The sequence below is a fragment of the Vanacampus margaritifer genome, chromosome 7 (genome assembly GCF_051991255.1).
Source record: "Vanacampus margaritifer isolate UIUO_Vmar chromosome 7, RoL_Vmar_1.0, whole genome shotgun sequence".
NCBI classification, from domain to species: Eukaryota; Metazoa; Chordata; class Actinopteri; order Syngnathiformes; family Syngnathidae; genus Vanacampus; species Vanacampus margaritifer.
This window is the reverse complement of record NC_135438.1, coordinates 9,686,141-9,703,011: the sequence shown is the minus strand read 5'-3', so window position 1 is coordinate 9,703,011 and position 16,871 is coordinate 9,686,141. Positions and strand designations below refer to the sequence as shown.

The window sequence follows — 16,871 nt, the reverse complement described above, 5'->3', positions numbered from 1 at the left end:
GTCACAAATTGGAATTGACCTTCAGTGTGAACAACAGCCCTAGAAGCTATGAAACTGTTACGTAGATTATCTTTATAGAGTATTGAGTAATTTCAAGTACTTCAAGCACCGATGGTACAGTAGCTCGAACACCAGTCCTACCTGGTCCACCAGTATTGTAGACCAGTGTTTCCCAATCTTTGTTGAGCCAAGGCACCCAATTTACCTTTAAAAAAAATCTCGCCGCACAATATCAAATACACATACATATCATATACACACAGATTTAGTGAACTGTCTGCTATGGAAGAGCGTTTTAATTGTTCTGCTTGTCACTATAAACCACTGGCATACATACAGTATAAGAACCGAGATACTTTATATTTATAATTAATAATAGTTTGCAGAGAAATTATATGAAATTGGATTCCTGCAGCATCCCTAATGATCTCTCGGTAAACTGGTTGGGAATCATAAAGTATGCGATCCGGGGTTGCCATGGTAATGACAGCAATGATTTTTTCTCCTTACTACAAGACAGCGTGCCATTAAGATGATTTGAAGATGTTATTTTCATGGTAAAACTGACAAGAGTTATATTATTTTAAACGTGCATAAGATGTGTGTGGTTTCATTTTAGGTTGCTATCATGGAATGCGGGGTTTGCAGGGGAGGATGAGAAACAACAACAGATCGCAGAGGACCAAACAGTGAGACGCGTGCACGCACACACACAACACGCCTACATAGTGAACAAAAGCTGTTAGAATGTGTGTCAAACAGCGTTCGCTATCATCTTCCATTAGGAAGCTTTTCTCACATTTGTGTCCATGGCGTTGTCACTTGAATAATACATTTTCTGCCTACGTGCTCCTCTGGCAGTAATGCCTGGATTTTAAACCAAGAGTTGGAGAATATCTCTCTGAATTTTGTGAACTTGAGTTTCCATCCCATCCCCACTCAATTTACTGTCTATAGGGCACTCTGGTGGTATAAGATGCACTCACTGAATAAAAAAATTAAATAAAAAAACTTCAATTTGTTTACACATAAGCCACATGCATATGGAGGTATTCCACAAAAACCAGAGCATGCTACCCCCATGCGGTGTGCACACCAGCCTGACGGTGGCAGTCATGTGACACAGCTAGTGTAGTAAGAGTTGTCAGTAAACTAAAGTTGAAGATAAACTGCAGTAGTTCTAATTGTTTTCACAGAGCTGAAGAATATAGACCTGTTTAAACTACAGCACAACAATGCTAATTTCAATTAGCCCGTGTATGTTCGCAATAAGCTAGCAGACTTATGTTTTGCTAATGATAATAGCAGTGAAGCTGTGTTGAAAATACTTTGAATGACAATTAAATCACTAGTAAATCAGATTTACGTGTCAGGATTTAAAGCTATAAGTTAGCATAGCATAGCAGCTACATCAACACTTCAACTCCAGCCTAGCCCCTTTTAGCTAATACTATTTTAAGGTTCCTGTTTCTTTAAATTTATTGTCACATTTTGACCCTTTAAGAAAAAAAATCTAATCAAAGTATTCTGTTGATTAGCGATGCAGGCTGCGATGGAAGTGTCTATAATGTGTGACCTTTACATCAATTTGACAGCAACAGTTTAAAATACAGTATACTGTAACAATGCTCATTTCAATTAGCCCGTCCGTGTATGTTCGCAACAAGCTAGCGGACTTATGTTTTGCTAATGATAATAGCAGTGAAGCTGTGTTGAAAATACTTGGAATGACAATTCAATAACTAAGTAAATCAGGTTTACGTGGCAGGATTTAAAACTATAAATTAGCATAGCTAGCACAACAAATCAGCATCAACATTTCAACACTTCAACTCCAGCCTAGCCCCCTTTTGGCTAATACTATTTTGAGGTTCCTGTTTCTTTAAATTTATTGTCACATTTTGACCCTTTTAGAAAAAAAATCTAATCAAAGTATTCTGTCGATTAGCGATGCAGGCTGCGATGGAAGTGTCTATAATGTGTGACCTTTACATCAATTTGACAGCAACAAATCCTGCCAGAAAATCTGCCCGTGGGCACGTTGAGTGTAATTGACAGCAAATGTCTGACACTTTTTTTTTCTTCTTGTCACTCATAAACTCAAACATGCTCAAAATGTTCATAGCCTTGAAAGCAGGCTGGTCTTTATATGCTTTTAGATGACCTGTAAACTTTATGATGATTTGGCTTTACGAAGTCACATAAGCAAAACAACAAAAGACAACCTCCTCTGATTCTGTGTGGTCTGTGGTGCATAATTATTAGCTCCAACACAGTGAACTCACAGTTTGTCTTTTGCCCAACAGGAAGCCGTGGACATGGAAGCTGGAGATATGGGTAAGATTAAGCTGTTGATTAAAATTACAGTTTACAGTGCACGTCAGAAAATGATCTATTCTTCAAGTTGAGTTCAAATGGATGTCATTTCAAACATCATGACATGTTACACGCACACAGTGTTGATTGTAGACGCTAACAACCATCTGGCCGTCCCTTCTAATGTATGCAGTTTAGATTTAATACATTAGTTGAATGTTTTTATAGTAATTGAAAGTGAAATGTGGAGACAAGAAAACGACTAGGTGACCTGTTTGTAACAACACGCACATGTGACATGCGCATCAAAATGTTGTCCGAAATTGCCCACGCTGAGATCAAACTTCATTCACCCCGAAACACATCCGGCACAAAATCCAGATGGAAGAAGTCAAAATATGTCTTTGTTTAACTCATTCACTGCCAAGCCACGCCTCGTAGTTGCGCTGCATATTTGACATTTATAGACATCAATGACAGTGAATTTGAATTGTAAACTTGTCGATGTTGATATATATAATATATATACTGTAGTTTTTCAAGTGAGGTTTTTTGTATGTTTTTTCACCAATGCTTTGTTTAGTATTTTTATGGCTTATTTGTTGAGTGCAGGATATTAACTCATTCACTGCTATAGACGTTAAAAAAATTTACTTTTTCACATTTTTTCCACTTTTGTTATTAACTTTTTCACATTTTTTCCACTTTTGTTAACAAGAGTATGAAAACCTAGAGAAAAAAAATTATTATACATTTTGAACAGATACAAAATTTGTGATTAATTGTGAGTTAACTAGTGAAGTCATGTGATTACTTACAATTAAAAAATGTAATCGCCTGATGCCCCTAATTTAAAAGATTATTAAAAATTAAAGGCATCAGACGATTAAAATGTTATTAATAGAAATAGTTCAAATTAATTTTTGACTTCTATAGCCGTCAATGGCAGTGAATGAGTTTAAAAATAAAAACATAAATAAAAAAGCGGTCACTAAGTACACTCTCAAACAGTTGGGTCAAAAAGAAACCAATTATGCATCAAAAATGGACCGATCCACTTTATGGGTCAATTTGACCCAACTTTCTGGGCTGTTTTATACAAAATGACCCAATTTTTGACCCAAGTAAAAGATCTGACCAATATTTTATGAATTGTTTTACACTAAAAGACCCATTTCTTGACTCAAAGTTGGTTCAAATAGACCCAAGTAGAGGATCGGTCCATTTTTGACCTATGGTTGGGTTATTTTTGACCCAACTGTTTTTTGAGTGTATTATGCAAATAAAACTCAATAAAAGAGATCATTTCAAAAACACTTTACGATCATCCACTAATCAAATACTTTATAACCCTAAAGTCAGTCCACCTTCTACCAGCATCTACTTAATACAGTACAATAAAAATGAAGTTCATGTTTGTAGTCTTGTTAATTAATACATAAATTAATTGTTCTGCATGAACACTAACACGCTGTTGGCAAAACAGCCTTTAATTGTAGTCAGGCAACTGTCACTGAACATGTGTTTTGCTAATTAACCACCGAGCTTGCTTCATTATATTATGAAATGCTTCAACGAGATGGAAATTAATCAAAGTCATGTCTTCAGGGACAGTTGAGGATTACGCCACCAAGGCGATCCACGAAGAACAATCTGTTCTGATGAACGGCGAAGGGGACTGTGGCCTCAAACACCACGAAGACGCTCTGGAGAAGTCCGCCGCCACAAACGGACCCAGCGGAAGCGTCCTCGTGGAGAATCATGACCAATACGAACACATTGCTCATCTAAGTTGCACGGAGGTGGACGAAGGCATCCTGATCATTCGGGCCGAACGTGTCGTCATCACGGATGATGAAGAGGAAGTTGCGCCGCAAGAGCGTCCGAAGGAGGGAGGAGTAAATGTGGAGGAGGTGCAAGTAGCTCCAGAAGCTTCCAAAGAGTTGGCAGAGGATGAAACTAGTGCGGCGGCGAAGCAAGCAGGGAGTAAACATGAGGAGACAAAAGGCGAGGACATGAAAGCGGAAGCTTCAGCCTCCGTGCTGCAGTTAGCAGCCGATCCTCTAGGGGGCGCTGTGGTGGCTCTCGTGCCGGTCTTCTCTCAATCGCAACACACCAGTCCTCCTTCAGAGGAAGCACCGCAAGCCCAGGAAGAAGAAGCGATCCTACCAGTAGCGGAGGAGCCCCACATGTCCTCAAAAGCTCAAGGCGACACCCTGGTCACGCCCCCTCAGTCCCAGGAAGTCCTCCTGATCGACCCCACGGAGAACCACAGGACTGAGGCGCCACTCGCTGAGCAGCAGCCCCTCCTGGAAGAGGCCAAAGCCCCCGAAGTTGAGGATGACATCGCCACCGACAACCAGTCGGTTTCCACGGAAACACGGGCGGAGGTCGTGCAGGCCCCCAAGAAGAAAACCTGCCTGTGCTGCTCGGTCATGTAAACGCAAGCTAAATACGAATGCAACACTTTTCACTTTGCTCTCATCAAGTAAGTTTTAACACTTGCTTTATTTTGTTTGTTTTAATGAGGATTCCGCTAATCACAGTAGCCCCGAAGTCCACCTTAAGAGGTGCGCTTCATGTTTTACAACCACTGCTGTTATTAAACTTTGTTGCACTGATTAATTAGGTCAGTGGTCCTTTAAAAACGACTTTTGTGAAGTTTTAGTTCAGCGCCAAATAAATGTTATGTAGCATAAACTATGGAGTGTTTTAAAGGAGCCATAACCAAGGAACATCTTGTGGCACCATTAAAGGCCCTATGTACCTTTATTACATTCCAACTAATTCAATTATATAAAAACAATATGGACAACAACTTAATTCCATGCTAAATGGGAGCCAAAAAAAGGGTTGTGTTTTTATTTTCGCAGTTTTTTTTATTCACACACAGGCCAAACTGGAGGTGTTATTTTTTAACCACCTGTTTGTCTGGTAACGATATCTGGATTTAATATCATGAAAATACACTCAACCCAAAACTTTTTAATGCAGTGAGATGAAAAATTATTTTCACAAATGAATTAATGTAATATACAATTCATTTGAATGTAAATACAAGTTTTCTTAAAATGAATTGAGTGGTTCATAGAGGATATTTTTCTAATTGATGGGCTCTATAGCCGAATTATTGAACAGATTTGGGACTTGCTAGGTAACTTTTTTTTTTTTTTTTGCTAGCTCCCACATACTTGGGTTGTGTGGTGAAAGTTGCATATATTCACTCATCCCAATTATGATAAAGTGACATTCCTGTGGCTCAATCTCATAACACATTTTTACTGAAGTATGAATTTTGTATTTAACCAAATCTCTGTACATGTGTAACGTATTTATACCAGATGCAAGAAACCATGTTGGGATTTGTATCCACTGTCAAGTATTTGGAAGGACTGCATTAAATATTAAACTGACTTGAGTCATTGAGTAAAATTTGTTTGGTTCTGCACAGCATTTTTTTTATCCTTTGGACTTTTCCCATATTGACCCAATTGTTTAAAGAATGTGCCATATCGTCGCTGTCCAAATCCAATGCAAAGCCTGTATCTCTTGACATCACCCGATAAGCAGGCTTTAAACACACCACGCGTCATCTTGCAAGCAGACTTTGGACAAATAGTTAACTTAAGTTGCTCAAATTTACAATTAATATCTGTGGAAACCCTACAAAAGTTAGTGATGATATTTTTCAATTGTCAATCAATCCTGGCGTTGGGCCGAAACATCGTATATAGCAATTCGATAATAAATTTAAAAAAATAAAATAAAATCTGATGATGCATATGAACAAACATGCAGTTTTTGGCTTCCCCTGAAAATAGATTATTTTGGAGGTACGAGAAAAAACATACAACATGATCAGTGTCCTCAAATAGATTAAATAATGTAAAGGTAATTAAGCAAATTTGTTAGTGCTAGGGTGTTTATCAAACGTCATTTTCTTTATTCATAAAGTAACAATCTAAAAAAAATGGTGACTAATGCAATATCTGAACCTTAAAACTCACTTTGGACACCTAAATTCTTTTCAAATCAGTGGTGTCTAAAGTCGGTCTTCGAGGCCGGAGTTCTGCAGGTTTTGGATGTTTCCCTTCTCCAACACACCTGAAGCTCATCAGCAAGCTTTGCATAGGCCTGATAATGATCCTGTTCATTGAAAACAGGTGTGTTGGAGCAGGGAAACGTCCAAAACCTGCAGAACTCCGGCCTCGAGGACCGAGTTTGGACACCATTGTTTTAAGTGGAAAAAAGTAACCAAAAAAAAAAAAACCCGTCCATAATCCATGATAATAGACTTGCAACCAGTTACAAGCGTATGTTCATCAAAGGGTGAGTACTTGTTTTACGGTCAACTTTTTACACTTGAGAATATTTCCACAAAAATTTAAAGAGCAGTCACAGTTTGACACTGGAACAGATTTGAACATTACCAGTAATCCCACTGACAAAACTAGCTTTGAATTCAAGCATCAAAGCATTGGACGTTACCAGAACCTTCCATGCAGTCTAACCAGTAACCCACTCAGAGCCACGTCATTTGTTCAGCTATTTTAGTAACATTGACATGATTTCATGATCACGATACGATAATTATCACGATATTGTGGGGAGGTTGGCAGATAAAAAAAAAAGGTCACAATATTGTAAAAAATATATATATTAGCTCATACTATAAAAAGCCCTGTGAGGACTAAGCGGTCAAGAAAATGGATGGATGGACTATAAAAAGCACAATATTGTGCTTTTTGTACATAACAGCATAGCATATAAACAACCTACAATCTTGAGGCACTTACTTGCGAATGCACGCACACATTGAGTTCCTCCACATACTGACTCGATTCACACACACACATATATATACATATATATATATATATATATATATATATATATATATATATATATATATATATATATATATATATATATATATATATATATATATATATATATATATATATATATATATATATACACATATATATATATATATATATATATATACACATATATATATATATATATATATATATATATATATATATATATATACACACATATATATATATATATATATATATATACACACATATATATATATATATATATATGTGCGCATATATATATATATATATATGTGCGCATATATATATATATATATATATATATATATATATATATATACACATATATATATATATATATATATATATATATATATACACATATATATATATATATATATATATATATATATATACACACATATATATATATATATATATATATATATATACACACATATATATATATATATATATATATATATATACACACATATATATATATATATATATATATATGTGCGCATATATATATATATATATATGTGCGCATATATATATATATATATATGTGCGCATATATATATATATATATATATATACGTGCATATATATATATATGTGCGCATATATATATATATATATACGTGCATATATATATATATATATATACACATATATATATATACACATATATATATATACACATATATATATATATATATATATATATATATGCACATATATATATATATATATATATATATATATATATATATATATATGTGTATATATATATATATATATGCACATATATATATATATATATATATATATATATGCACATATATATATATATATATATATATGCGCATATATATATATATATATATGCGCATATATATATATATATATATATTACCCTAAATAAATTAATTTAAAGTAAAAATGAATACAAAAATAAAAAACGAGATTCAAAAAATAAATATAAAAATAAAAAATTAAAAATAGATCTAAAAATAGAATTAGATATCAATCAATAAATAAAAAAAATTCATGATGCAGACGCTCTATTAAGACGAAATGTTATTCAAATGAGGGGGCGGTCCTAAGTGTGTTTTGGGTTGGGCTCTCCGTTGCAAACTGCCTTTCATTGGTTATTTATTTATTTATTTATACCCCAAAAATCTTTTAATAAAGGCTGATCAAGGTTGGGGAATCCAGCTCCAGAAAGGAAAAACAAAAAAAAGGAGTTTAGTTTCAGCCACAGGTGCTTCTACTCAACAGGTGACGACGAGCTCGTTTACCTGCACCAGTTCCTATAAAGCCAATTTGTGGCAGGGTTTTTAATTTCAGGACCTAGATTTCCCAATCTTGAGGCTGATAAACATTCATGTACATTTTACAGGTAAGGAGAGGGTAAATGGGGGGGGAATTACAATTATTTGTTTGCGTCAAAGCCTTATTATTTTAAGTATAGTTTTGTTTTTGGGTTGTTGTTTTGGTTTTTAGCCTTTAATTGTTGTTGGGTTAGTGTTTTTTTTTATACATGCATTGAAAAATATGACCAAAAATGTAATATTAAGTGTATGTATTTTATATGTATGAACATTTTGTCGGTTTCATAAATCTGGTATTGGACATATTTAAAGGTGACCACTAGCATCAGGGGACCATTTGTATTTGTCATACTGACTCAGACACGTGAATGTTTTATGTTTGTCCTCATTGTTTGATTTGTGTGAATCATTCAGCAAGTAGGACTTTGTCTGTCTGCGTTTTGTTTGAATTGTGACAGTGGGTGCTCTCTGTATAAAAGTTGCCATGGGCTATGTCCGTGCGCACATTACCAGCGTGACTGACACTTGTGTCCACATCCCAAAGGCTCGTCCTCATCGCTCCTTCACAATGATTCTCCTGGCGTGCGCCGTCGTCGTGGCCTGCTTGCTGTCCGGCACCACTTGCGTCCCTCTGGCCTGCGAAAATCTGATCAGGCCTCTGGTGGACATGCCTCCCAACCAATTGGAGGGAACGTGGGCCTTGGTTGCCGGCAGTTTGAACAGATCGGTGGACGAAGACGTCATCAAGACCAGAGACAGTGTCACTTTCGAGTCAAACCACGCCTACGTCCAACGTAACCGCGTGGCGGACAAGTGCCAGTCGTACACGCTCAACGCCACCCGGGCAGGCAACGTCTTGACCCTGAGAGGGCCCACCTATCTCTTCACAGCAACCTTCCATCATACCTCCTGCCCAACCTGTCTGTTGTTCCGCTTCGACGTGCAGGCGCCAAGCCACACCACCACCGACCTCTACCTGGTGAGCACGAAGCGAGAGTTGGACGCCAGCGAGAAGGTGGAGTTTGCGGCTCAGGCTAACTGTCTGGGCTTGCGGGAACCCATCTGGATGGATCCCACCAAGGAGCTTTGTTAGTCCCGATTCAGTCAATAAATCTGTCGATGCACACTCTGCTTTTTGTGGTGTCCTGATAAAGTTCACATGATTTAGCTATGGAGTGTTCAGAAATGGAAAGTACAAATATTTTGTCATCACACTTGAGTACTATTTCTTTAACCTCAAAGAGAACAATGGCGTAGCCAGTATAGTCTAGCATTTGATTGTGCTGGTCTCCTAATAACTCCTAAACAAGTGAAAAGACTATTTACTAAATTTAAACTCTCACACAAATCCGTTTAACTTAGGCTAATTAATAGGACATAGGAGTTTTAGTGATAATGGACATCCATTTTGCCACTTAGCGTGCCTAACTAAGCTGTATCTTTTCCTTGCCGGGAAAAAATGTCAGCTAACCAGTGACCTACAGTTAAATGCAGCAAAAATTTGTTCTGGTAATTTGTTGATCTTGAACAGTAGAAGTTGAGAAATGTGTTATAACCAGAAAAATAAACATGGGGTTTTATCATTATCTCCTATCCCCCCCAAAAATCCGCAAGTGCTAAACAAAGTATATAGGTGTCTCCTCTGTACTGTTGTGATGTCTCAGCTCATCAGTATGACACTAACAATCATTCTCAGAAGGTAAAATAGGCATATGTGTGTGAACAAGGCTGTCAATTGAACTACCTTGGAAAACGTATCCGATGGCTCCTGCTACAGTGCTAGCATTGTTAGCATGCTAACAGTGCTAGCACCCTTAATGTGGTAGATGCGACTGACTTCCGGGTTTCACACAGCGCCATTTCCGGACACTGATAGCTACGTTCCAACACTCAAATCAACCACCCCTGCGCCCTTCCCAGGGCGTCACAACTCTCTGTCTTGGACAACTGAGACACACTACACACTCGCACTCGTCGATAGGAACGCGCAACCGAGGGGCACAAAGGCGGAAGCGCAAGAACTGGGACGCGGCCCACACGTCGCAAACGGTCAAGAAAATGGATGGATGGACTATAAAAAGCACAATATTGTGCTTTTGTACATAACAGCATATCATATAAACAACCTACAATCTCTAATATTTGTTGAGGCACTTGCTAATGCACGCACACATTGAGTTCCTCCACATACTGATTCGATTCTCACACACACACATATATATACAGTATATATATAATTACCCTAAATAAATTTATTAAAAGTAAAAATGAATACAAAAATAAAAAACAAGATTCAAAAAATAAATATAAAAATAAATGTAGAAATTAAAAATAGATATAAAAATAGAATTAGATATCAATCAATAAATAAAAAAAATCATGATGCAGACGCTATTCAAATGAGGGGGCGGTCCTAAGTGTGTTTTGGGTTGGGCTCTCCATTGCAAACTGCCTTTCATTGGTTATTTATTTATTTATTTATACCCCAAAAATATTTTAATCAAGGTTGGGGAATCCAACTCCAGAAAGGAAAAACAAAAAACGGAGTTTAGTATCAGCCACAGGTGCTTCTACTCAACAGATGACGACGAGCTCGTTTACCTGCACCTGCGCCAGTTCCTATAAAGCCAATTTGTGGCAGGGTTTTCATTTTCCCAACCCTGAGGCTGATAAACATTCATGTACATTTTACAGGTAAGGAGAGGGTAAATGGTGGGGGGAATTACAATTATTTGTTTGCGTCAAAGCCTTATTATTATTATTTTAAGTATAGTTTTGTTTTTGGGTTGTTTTGGTTTTTAGCCTTTAATTGTTGTTGGGTTAGTTTAGTGTTTCTTTTATACATGCATTGAAAAATATTACCAAAAATGTCATGTTAAGCGTATGTATTTTACATGTATGAACATTTTGTCGGTTTCATAAATCTGATATTGGACATATTCAAAGCTGACCACTAGCATCAGGGGACCATTTGTATTTGTCATACTGAATCATACAAGTGAATGTTTTATGTTTGTCCTCTTTGTTTGATTTGTGTGAATCATTCAGCAAGTAGGACTTTGTTTGAATTGTGACAGTGGGTGCTCTCTGTATAAAAGTTGCCATGGGCTATGTCCATGCGCACATTACCAGCGTGACTGCCACTTGTGTCAACATCCCAAAGGCTCGTCCTCATCGCTCCTTCACAATGATTCTCCTGGCGTGCGCCGTCGTCGTGGCCTGCTTGCTGTCCGGCACCACTTGCGTCCCTCTGGCCTGCGAAAACCTGATCAGGCCTCTGGTGGACATGCCTCCCAACCATCTGGAGGGAACGTGGGCCTTGGTTGCCGGCAGTTTGAACAGATCGGTGGACGAAGACGCCCTCAAAACCAGAGACAGTGTCACTTTCGAGTCAAACCACGCCTACGTCCAACGTAACCGCGTGGCGGACAAGTGCCAGTCGTACACGCTCAACGCCACCCGGGCAGGCCACGTCTTGACCCTGAGAGGGCCCACCTATCTCTTCACAGCAACCTTCCATCATACCTCCTGCCCAACCTGTCTGTTGTTCCGCTTCGACGTGCAGGCGCCAAGCCACACCACCACCGACCTCTACCTGGTGAGCACGAAGCGAGAGTTGGACGCCAGCGAGAAGGTGGAGTTTGCGGCTCAGGCTAACTGTCTGGGCTTGCGGGAACCCATCTGGATGGATCCCACCAAGGAGCTTTGTTAGTCCCGATTCAGTCAATAAATCTGTCGATAAACACTCTGCTTTTTGTGGTGTCCTGATAAAGTTCACATGACTAAGCTATGGAGTGCTTCAGAAATGGAAAGTACAAATATTTTGTCATCACACTGTACTGTTTCTTTAACTTCAAAGAGAACAATGGCGTAGCCAGCATAGTCTAGCATTTGATTGTGCTGGTCTCTTAATAACTAAAACAGACAGTTGGGGGGGTAAAAGACTATTTACTGAATTTAAACTCTCACACAAATCCATTTAACTTGGGCTAATTAATAGGACATAGGAGTTTTAGTGAAAATGGACATCCAATCAGGTGTCAGAACATTTGCTAATTAGCGTGCCTAACTAAGCTGTATCTTTTCCTAGCCAGAAAAAATGCCAGCTAACTAGTGACCTACAGTTAAATGCAGTGAAAATTAGTCCTGGTAATTTATTGATCTTTAGAAGTTGAGAAATGTGTCATAAACATGGGGTTTTATCATTATCTCCTGCCCCCCCAAAAATCCGCAAGTGCTAAACAAAGTATATAGGTGTCTCCTCTGTACTGTTGTGATGTCTCAGCTCATCAGTATGACACTAACAATCATTCTCAGAAGGTAAAATAGGCATATGTGTGTGAACAAGCCTGTCAATTAAACTACCTTGGAAAATGTATCCGATGGCTCCTGCTACAGTGCTAACATTGTTAGCATGCTAACAGTGCTAGCACCCTTAATGGGGTAGATGCGACGGACTTCTGGGTTTCACACATCAGCGTCGTTTCCGGACACTGATAGCTATGTTTCAACACTCGAATCAACCACCCCTGCGCCCTTCCCAGGGCGTCACATCTCTGTTTCGGACAACTGAGACACACTACACACTCGCACCCGTTGATGGGAACGCGCTACTGAGGGGCGCAAGAACTGGGACGCGGCCCACATGTCGCAAAGGGAAAAAAAGCTGATGTGTGAAAACCAGCGAGTCAGAAGTCCCGCCTCCTACGTTGCATATACCCCATTAGGGATTGAATGTGATTTCAGGACAAAGTTGTGTTGTTGGTCACAAGAGTTTGACGGCACACATTCTACAAGACTAGTCATGTCATCCATTACGCTGCCAGGAACAACTTCAAAATAAAAGCATTCTAAGGTATTGCGATCCAACATATTTGGTATAGTGAATTTTACTTTTTACTTTGATATTTGTCAGCTCACCGCATTGGTGGCGTGTTGCAAATGTGTCGAATATTCCCTACAATGTAAACAGTTTACTTTGCTACAAAGATTAGCGGGAGAAATGACAGATCGGGAGCCACGCGGTTGGTTGATAGGGTTGAATTTCGGGATTCTTCCGCCTGAATCGAGAAAATTGGCAAGTGGCTACCTGTGAAAATTGTCATATTGTATGTGTTCTGTCGACAGTGTTCAATTCATTGCACAAAGGTTTAAAAGCACTGATGCTAATTAGCGTTAGCATTAAGCTAGAAGACTGAAATGGGAAGCTATGAAGTTAATTAAAATAAAGTGTAGTTCTTTTTGTTTAGTTTAGTTTGACAGTTAACTTCAGCTGAGGTGGGGGATAACTAGCTTGAAGGCTCTTTTTTTGTAGGATTGTTCACTTCAAAAAATCGTCCGAATGACAGCTCGCATCTTGAAAAACTGTGCAACTATGCAATAATCAGCAATGGGAGTGTGGTAGAACATGCTGATAGCCTTTCACATTGTTTTTTTTGCCGCAAAAATGTCTTATAAGTGGTCTCTGGACCCCAAAAGTTTGTCAAGCGCTGCTCTATTGGATTTCTGTGAATCATTCAACTGCTGTGTGGTGAAATGGGTCTATAAAAGCGGCTGGCAGCTGTTCCCAAATGAGCATGCGCAACGTGACAACGGATCCCAGGATGATTCTGTTGGTGTGCTCCGTCGCTTTGCTCTGCTTGCTGCCCGGCAGCCTTTGCGCTCCCCCGACCTGCGATGAGCTGATCCGGCCGCTGGTGGGCATGACTCCCGGCCAAGCGGCGGGTAGCTGGGCCACGCTCGCCGCCAGCATGACCAGCGCGTCGGACGAAGTCCTCCTTGGGCAGAGGGACAGCATCACTTTCCACGCGTACGACTTCACCTGCATCCAAGCCAACCGCTTTGGAGATGAGTGCAAGTACTACCGCCTCAATGTCACCTTGAAAGACAACGTCATGACCGTGAAGGCCATGGGAATCAGCATGGCGGGGACCTTCTACTACACGTCCTGCCCAGACTGCTTGGTGTTTACCTTCAAAGTGGAAGGCCTGGACAGCACCGACCTTTATCTGGTGAGCAAGAGGCGAGAGTTGGAGCTGAGCGAGAAGGAAGAATTTGCGGCTCAGGCCAAGTGTCTGAACTTGCGGGAACCCGTCTGGATGGATCCCACCAAGCCGCTTTGTGAAAGAAAGCTGGCTGAGGAAGTCACAGTCTACGGTCCTGACTTCATAACTGAATAAAAATGTTCATTCATCCATGTAGCTGCTATTTGTTTTCTTTCCATACCTGGCGTCTGGCAGTGAAACCTATGGGATATGTTCTAGCTTTTGAAAGTCCACTAGCTTGATGTTAACAAACTATTCAGCAGGGGTGTCAAACATACGGTCCGCGGACCAGATCAGGCCCGCAAAGGGGTTGAATCCGGCCCGCGAGACGATTTTGTAAAGTTAAAAAAAAAAAATGTCGGATGATGTCGGACCAATTAATCAGCCGGCCACAATCAAAACACATAAATTCGTAATTTCACAAGCAGTCCTCGGATGAGCAATACAACTTGTACATGGAATCGTCCAGAATGTCATTATTTTACACACAACTTAAAGTTACGGCTTGTTTAAAAATAATAATAATCATAGACCTAAACGTGTTAAATACGACACAAATTCAATTACTGGTAAGACAAATACATATGACAAGGATTAACGTCTTTATAACTTCATTAACTGCGCCAAACAATGCATTCTGGGAGCAATACATATGCAAAACAGGTAGATTCAACATGTCCAGAACTCATACAGGCGAAGTGTTGCCACGTTCCATTTGCATTTGTTTTATTTTTTGGAACAATATGAATACGGTTGAAATCTGTAATTTAAGGCGAATATCTGCGTATAATTGACGGCGATAGTTTTTAAGTTATATACCATTATTTTACCGATCCGGCCCACACATATTTTCCTTCATGCGACCCCTGAGCTAGTATGAGTTTGACACCCCTGCTTTACAGCAACACACTTTGACAATGTAGTAATACCATGAGTAAACTCATAACCATGTATCCTTTATTGTCTGCACACACAAAAAAGTCTAATATTACTCAAGGTAGTCGTGAAACTCCTCTTTGTGTATTATGTATGTCTGTATTATACTGCCCCCTGATGGGCAGAAGGAGCAAAATGTCAATGAGCATTAATCACGATGCACAAAGTGTTCATTCTTTACATTCTATGTTATTGTTTTATTACTGTAAGTCCAATGCTGTTTATGGGTTTTTCTTGTCTTTTTTTGGGGGGGTGGGGGGGGGGGGTAAGGATTATTGCCATTTTAATGGGGAAAGATGATTTGGATGCATGAGTGGAGAGTTAACAAGTTTGTCACGGAATTAATTAAACTTGTATTTCAGGGCAATACTGTACTTTGCAGTGGACTGTTTGTCTGTTTTTTGCCGCTTTTGTAAACAAACATTTTATTGGCACTTTAGAAAATGGATGGATGATGAATAAATCTCAATTTTAAAAAAAAAACGGAAATATACTACATAAAATACTTCTGAATATGTTAAAAACACAATTCATAATAATAAACACAGGGGGGGAGGGAGTATCAGTCAGATTGTGACGTTTTTGTATTGCTTCATGTCATTTCGAGAAGAGGCCAGTGGAATTAGGACTTTTGTTCTTCTGTTGGTCTGTATTGTGAAACTACAGATGTTCAGCCAAAACAAGCATAAGTGTACTCTTTAGAAGACTTTCAGTGAGAGGCGGGTGAACCCTGGACTGGTCGTCAGCCAATCACAGGGCATGTCTAGTCAAGTATTCAGACTCAAAATTCACAATTCTAATGGACAATTTAGAGTCTTTATTGATTTATGTTTTTGGAATGTGGGGGAACCCGTAGTAAACGCACAAAAGCGCGGCGAGAACATGTAAATCCACACAGGATGTCCGAAGCCCGGATTTAAACTTACTTTAAACCTTAGAAATGCGACAACCAGTCATCCACTGTCACCTCAAAATAAACAATTTTACATCGTCGCTGTGGTAAAATCCTCACATCTCCAATGTGACTACTTTTCATGTAGAAAAAAGTAAAAAGGATTACAATAAAATTGTAAGTCAGCAGCACATCACCAGTGCCAACCGTCTACATCACGCCGACTCCCCCAACTTAACAAAAGGCCTTTAGCATCACAAAAAGCAAAGGACTTCCCAAAATCTTTTTCAAAGGTCTTAGAGCCATGAGTGATACAATAAGTACAACGATACGCTGATTAAGGTGTGTAATAGATGGAAATTAATCTTACCTTCAGGGCTGACCAGTTAACATCCCGACTTTCAACTTTCACACGGCTCACTGTAAAAAAGAAAAGAACAAGATTTACTCAAATATAGTCAAGTTAAAAGTACATTTTACAAGTAGAGTTCTCAGT

At 38.8% G+C, this 16,871-nt stretch overlaps 4 protein-coding genes across 7 annotated transcripts in view; all 4 read left to right on the top strand.

Moving 5' to 3' along the window:
- Positions 1-5,734, top strand: part of palm3 (paralemmin 3) — a 36,450-nt gene extending 30,716 nt beyond the window's left edge. For all 3 annotated transcript variants that reach the window (XM_077571621.1, XM_077571620.1, XM_077571623.1), the window contains 3 exons: positions 620-689; positions 2,307-2,337; positions 3,925-5,734. In XM_077571621.1, the coding sequence (XP_077427747.1) occupies positions 620-689; positions 2,307-2,337; positions 3,925-4,757 (934 nt within the window). In that variant the 3' untranslated portion in view covers positions 4,758-5,734. The remainder of the gene's footprint in view (positions 1-619; positions 690-2,306; positions 2,338-3,924) is intronic.
- A 2,669-nt stretch (positions 5,735-8,403) lies between these two features.
- LOC144055740 (uncharacterized) lies at positions 8,404-9,629 on the top strand. Of its 2 annotated transcripts, none has more exons than XM_077571998.1 (2): positions 8,404-8,571; positions 9,048-9,629. In XM_077571998.1, the coding sequence occupies exons 1-2, from the start codon at positions 8,557-8,559 to the stop codon at positions 9,594-9,596; spliced, it is 564 nt and encodes a 187-aa protein (XP_077428124.1). In that variant the 5' UTR covers positions 8,404-8,556; the 3' UTR covers positions 9,597-9,629. The 2 variants fall into 2 exon arrangements, with proteins under 2 accessions (XP_077428124.1, XP_077428123.1); XM_077571997.1 differs by having other exon boundaries at positions 8,406-8,571; positions 8,962-9,629.
- A 1,401-nt stretch (positions 9,630-11,030) lies between these two features.
- LOC144055368 (uncharacterized) lies at positions 11,031-12,248 on the top strand. Its single transcript, XM_077571281.1, has 2 exons — positions 11,031-11,197; positions 11,667-12,248. Exons 1-2 carry the CDS (start codon positions 11,183-11,185, stop codon positions 12,213-12,215), a joined length of 564 nt encoding a protein of 187 aa, XP_077427407.1. The 5' UTR covers positions 11,031-11,182; the 3' UTR covers positions 12,216-12,248.
- A 1,816-nt stretch (positions 12,249-14,064) lies between these two features.
- On the top strand, positions 14,065-14,703 carry LOC144055367 (uncharacterized). Its single transcript, XM_077571280.1, has one exon. The coding sequence runs from the start codon at positions 14,074-14,076 to the stop codon at positions 14,680-14,682; it is 609 nt and encodes a 202-aa protein (XP_077427406.1). The 5' UTR covers positions 14,065-14,073; the 3' UTR covers positions 14,683-14,703.
- Positions 14,704-16,871: the final 2,168 nt, after the last annotated feature.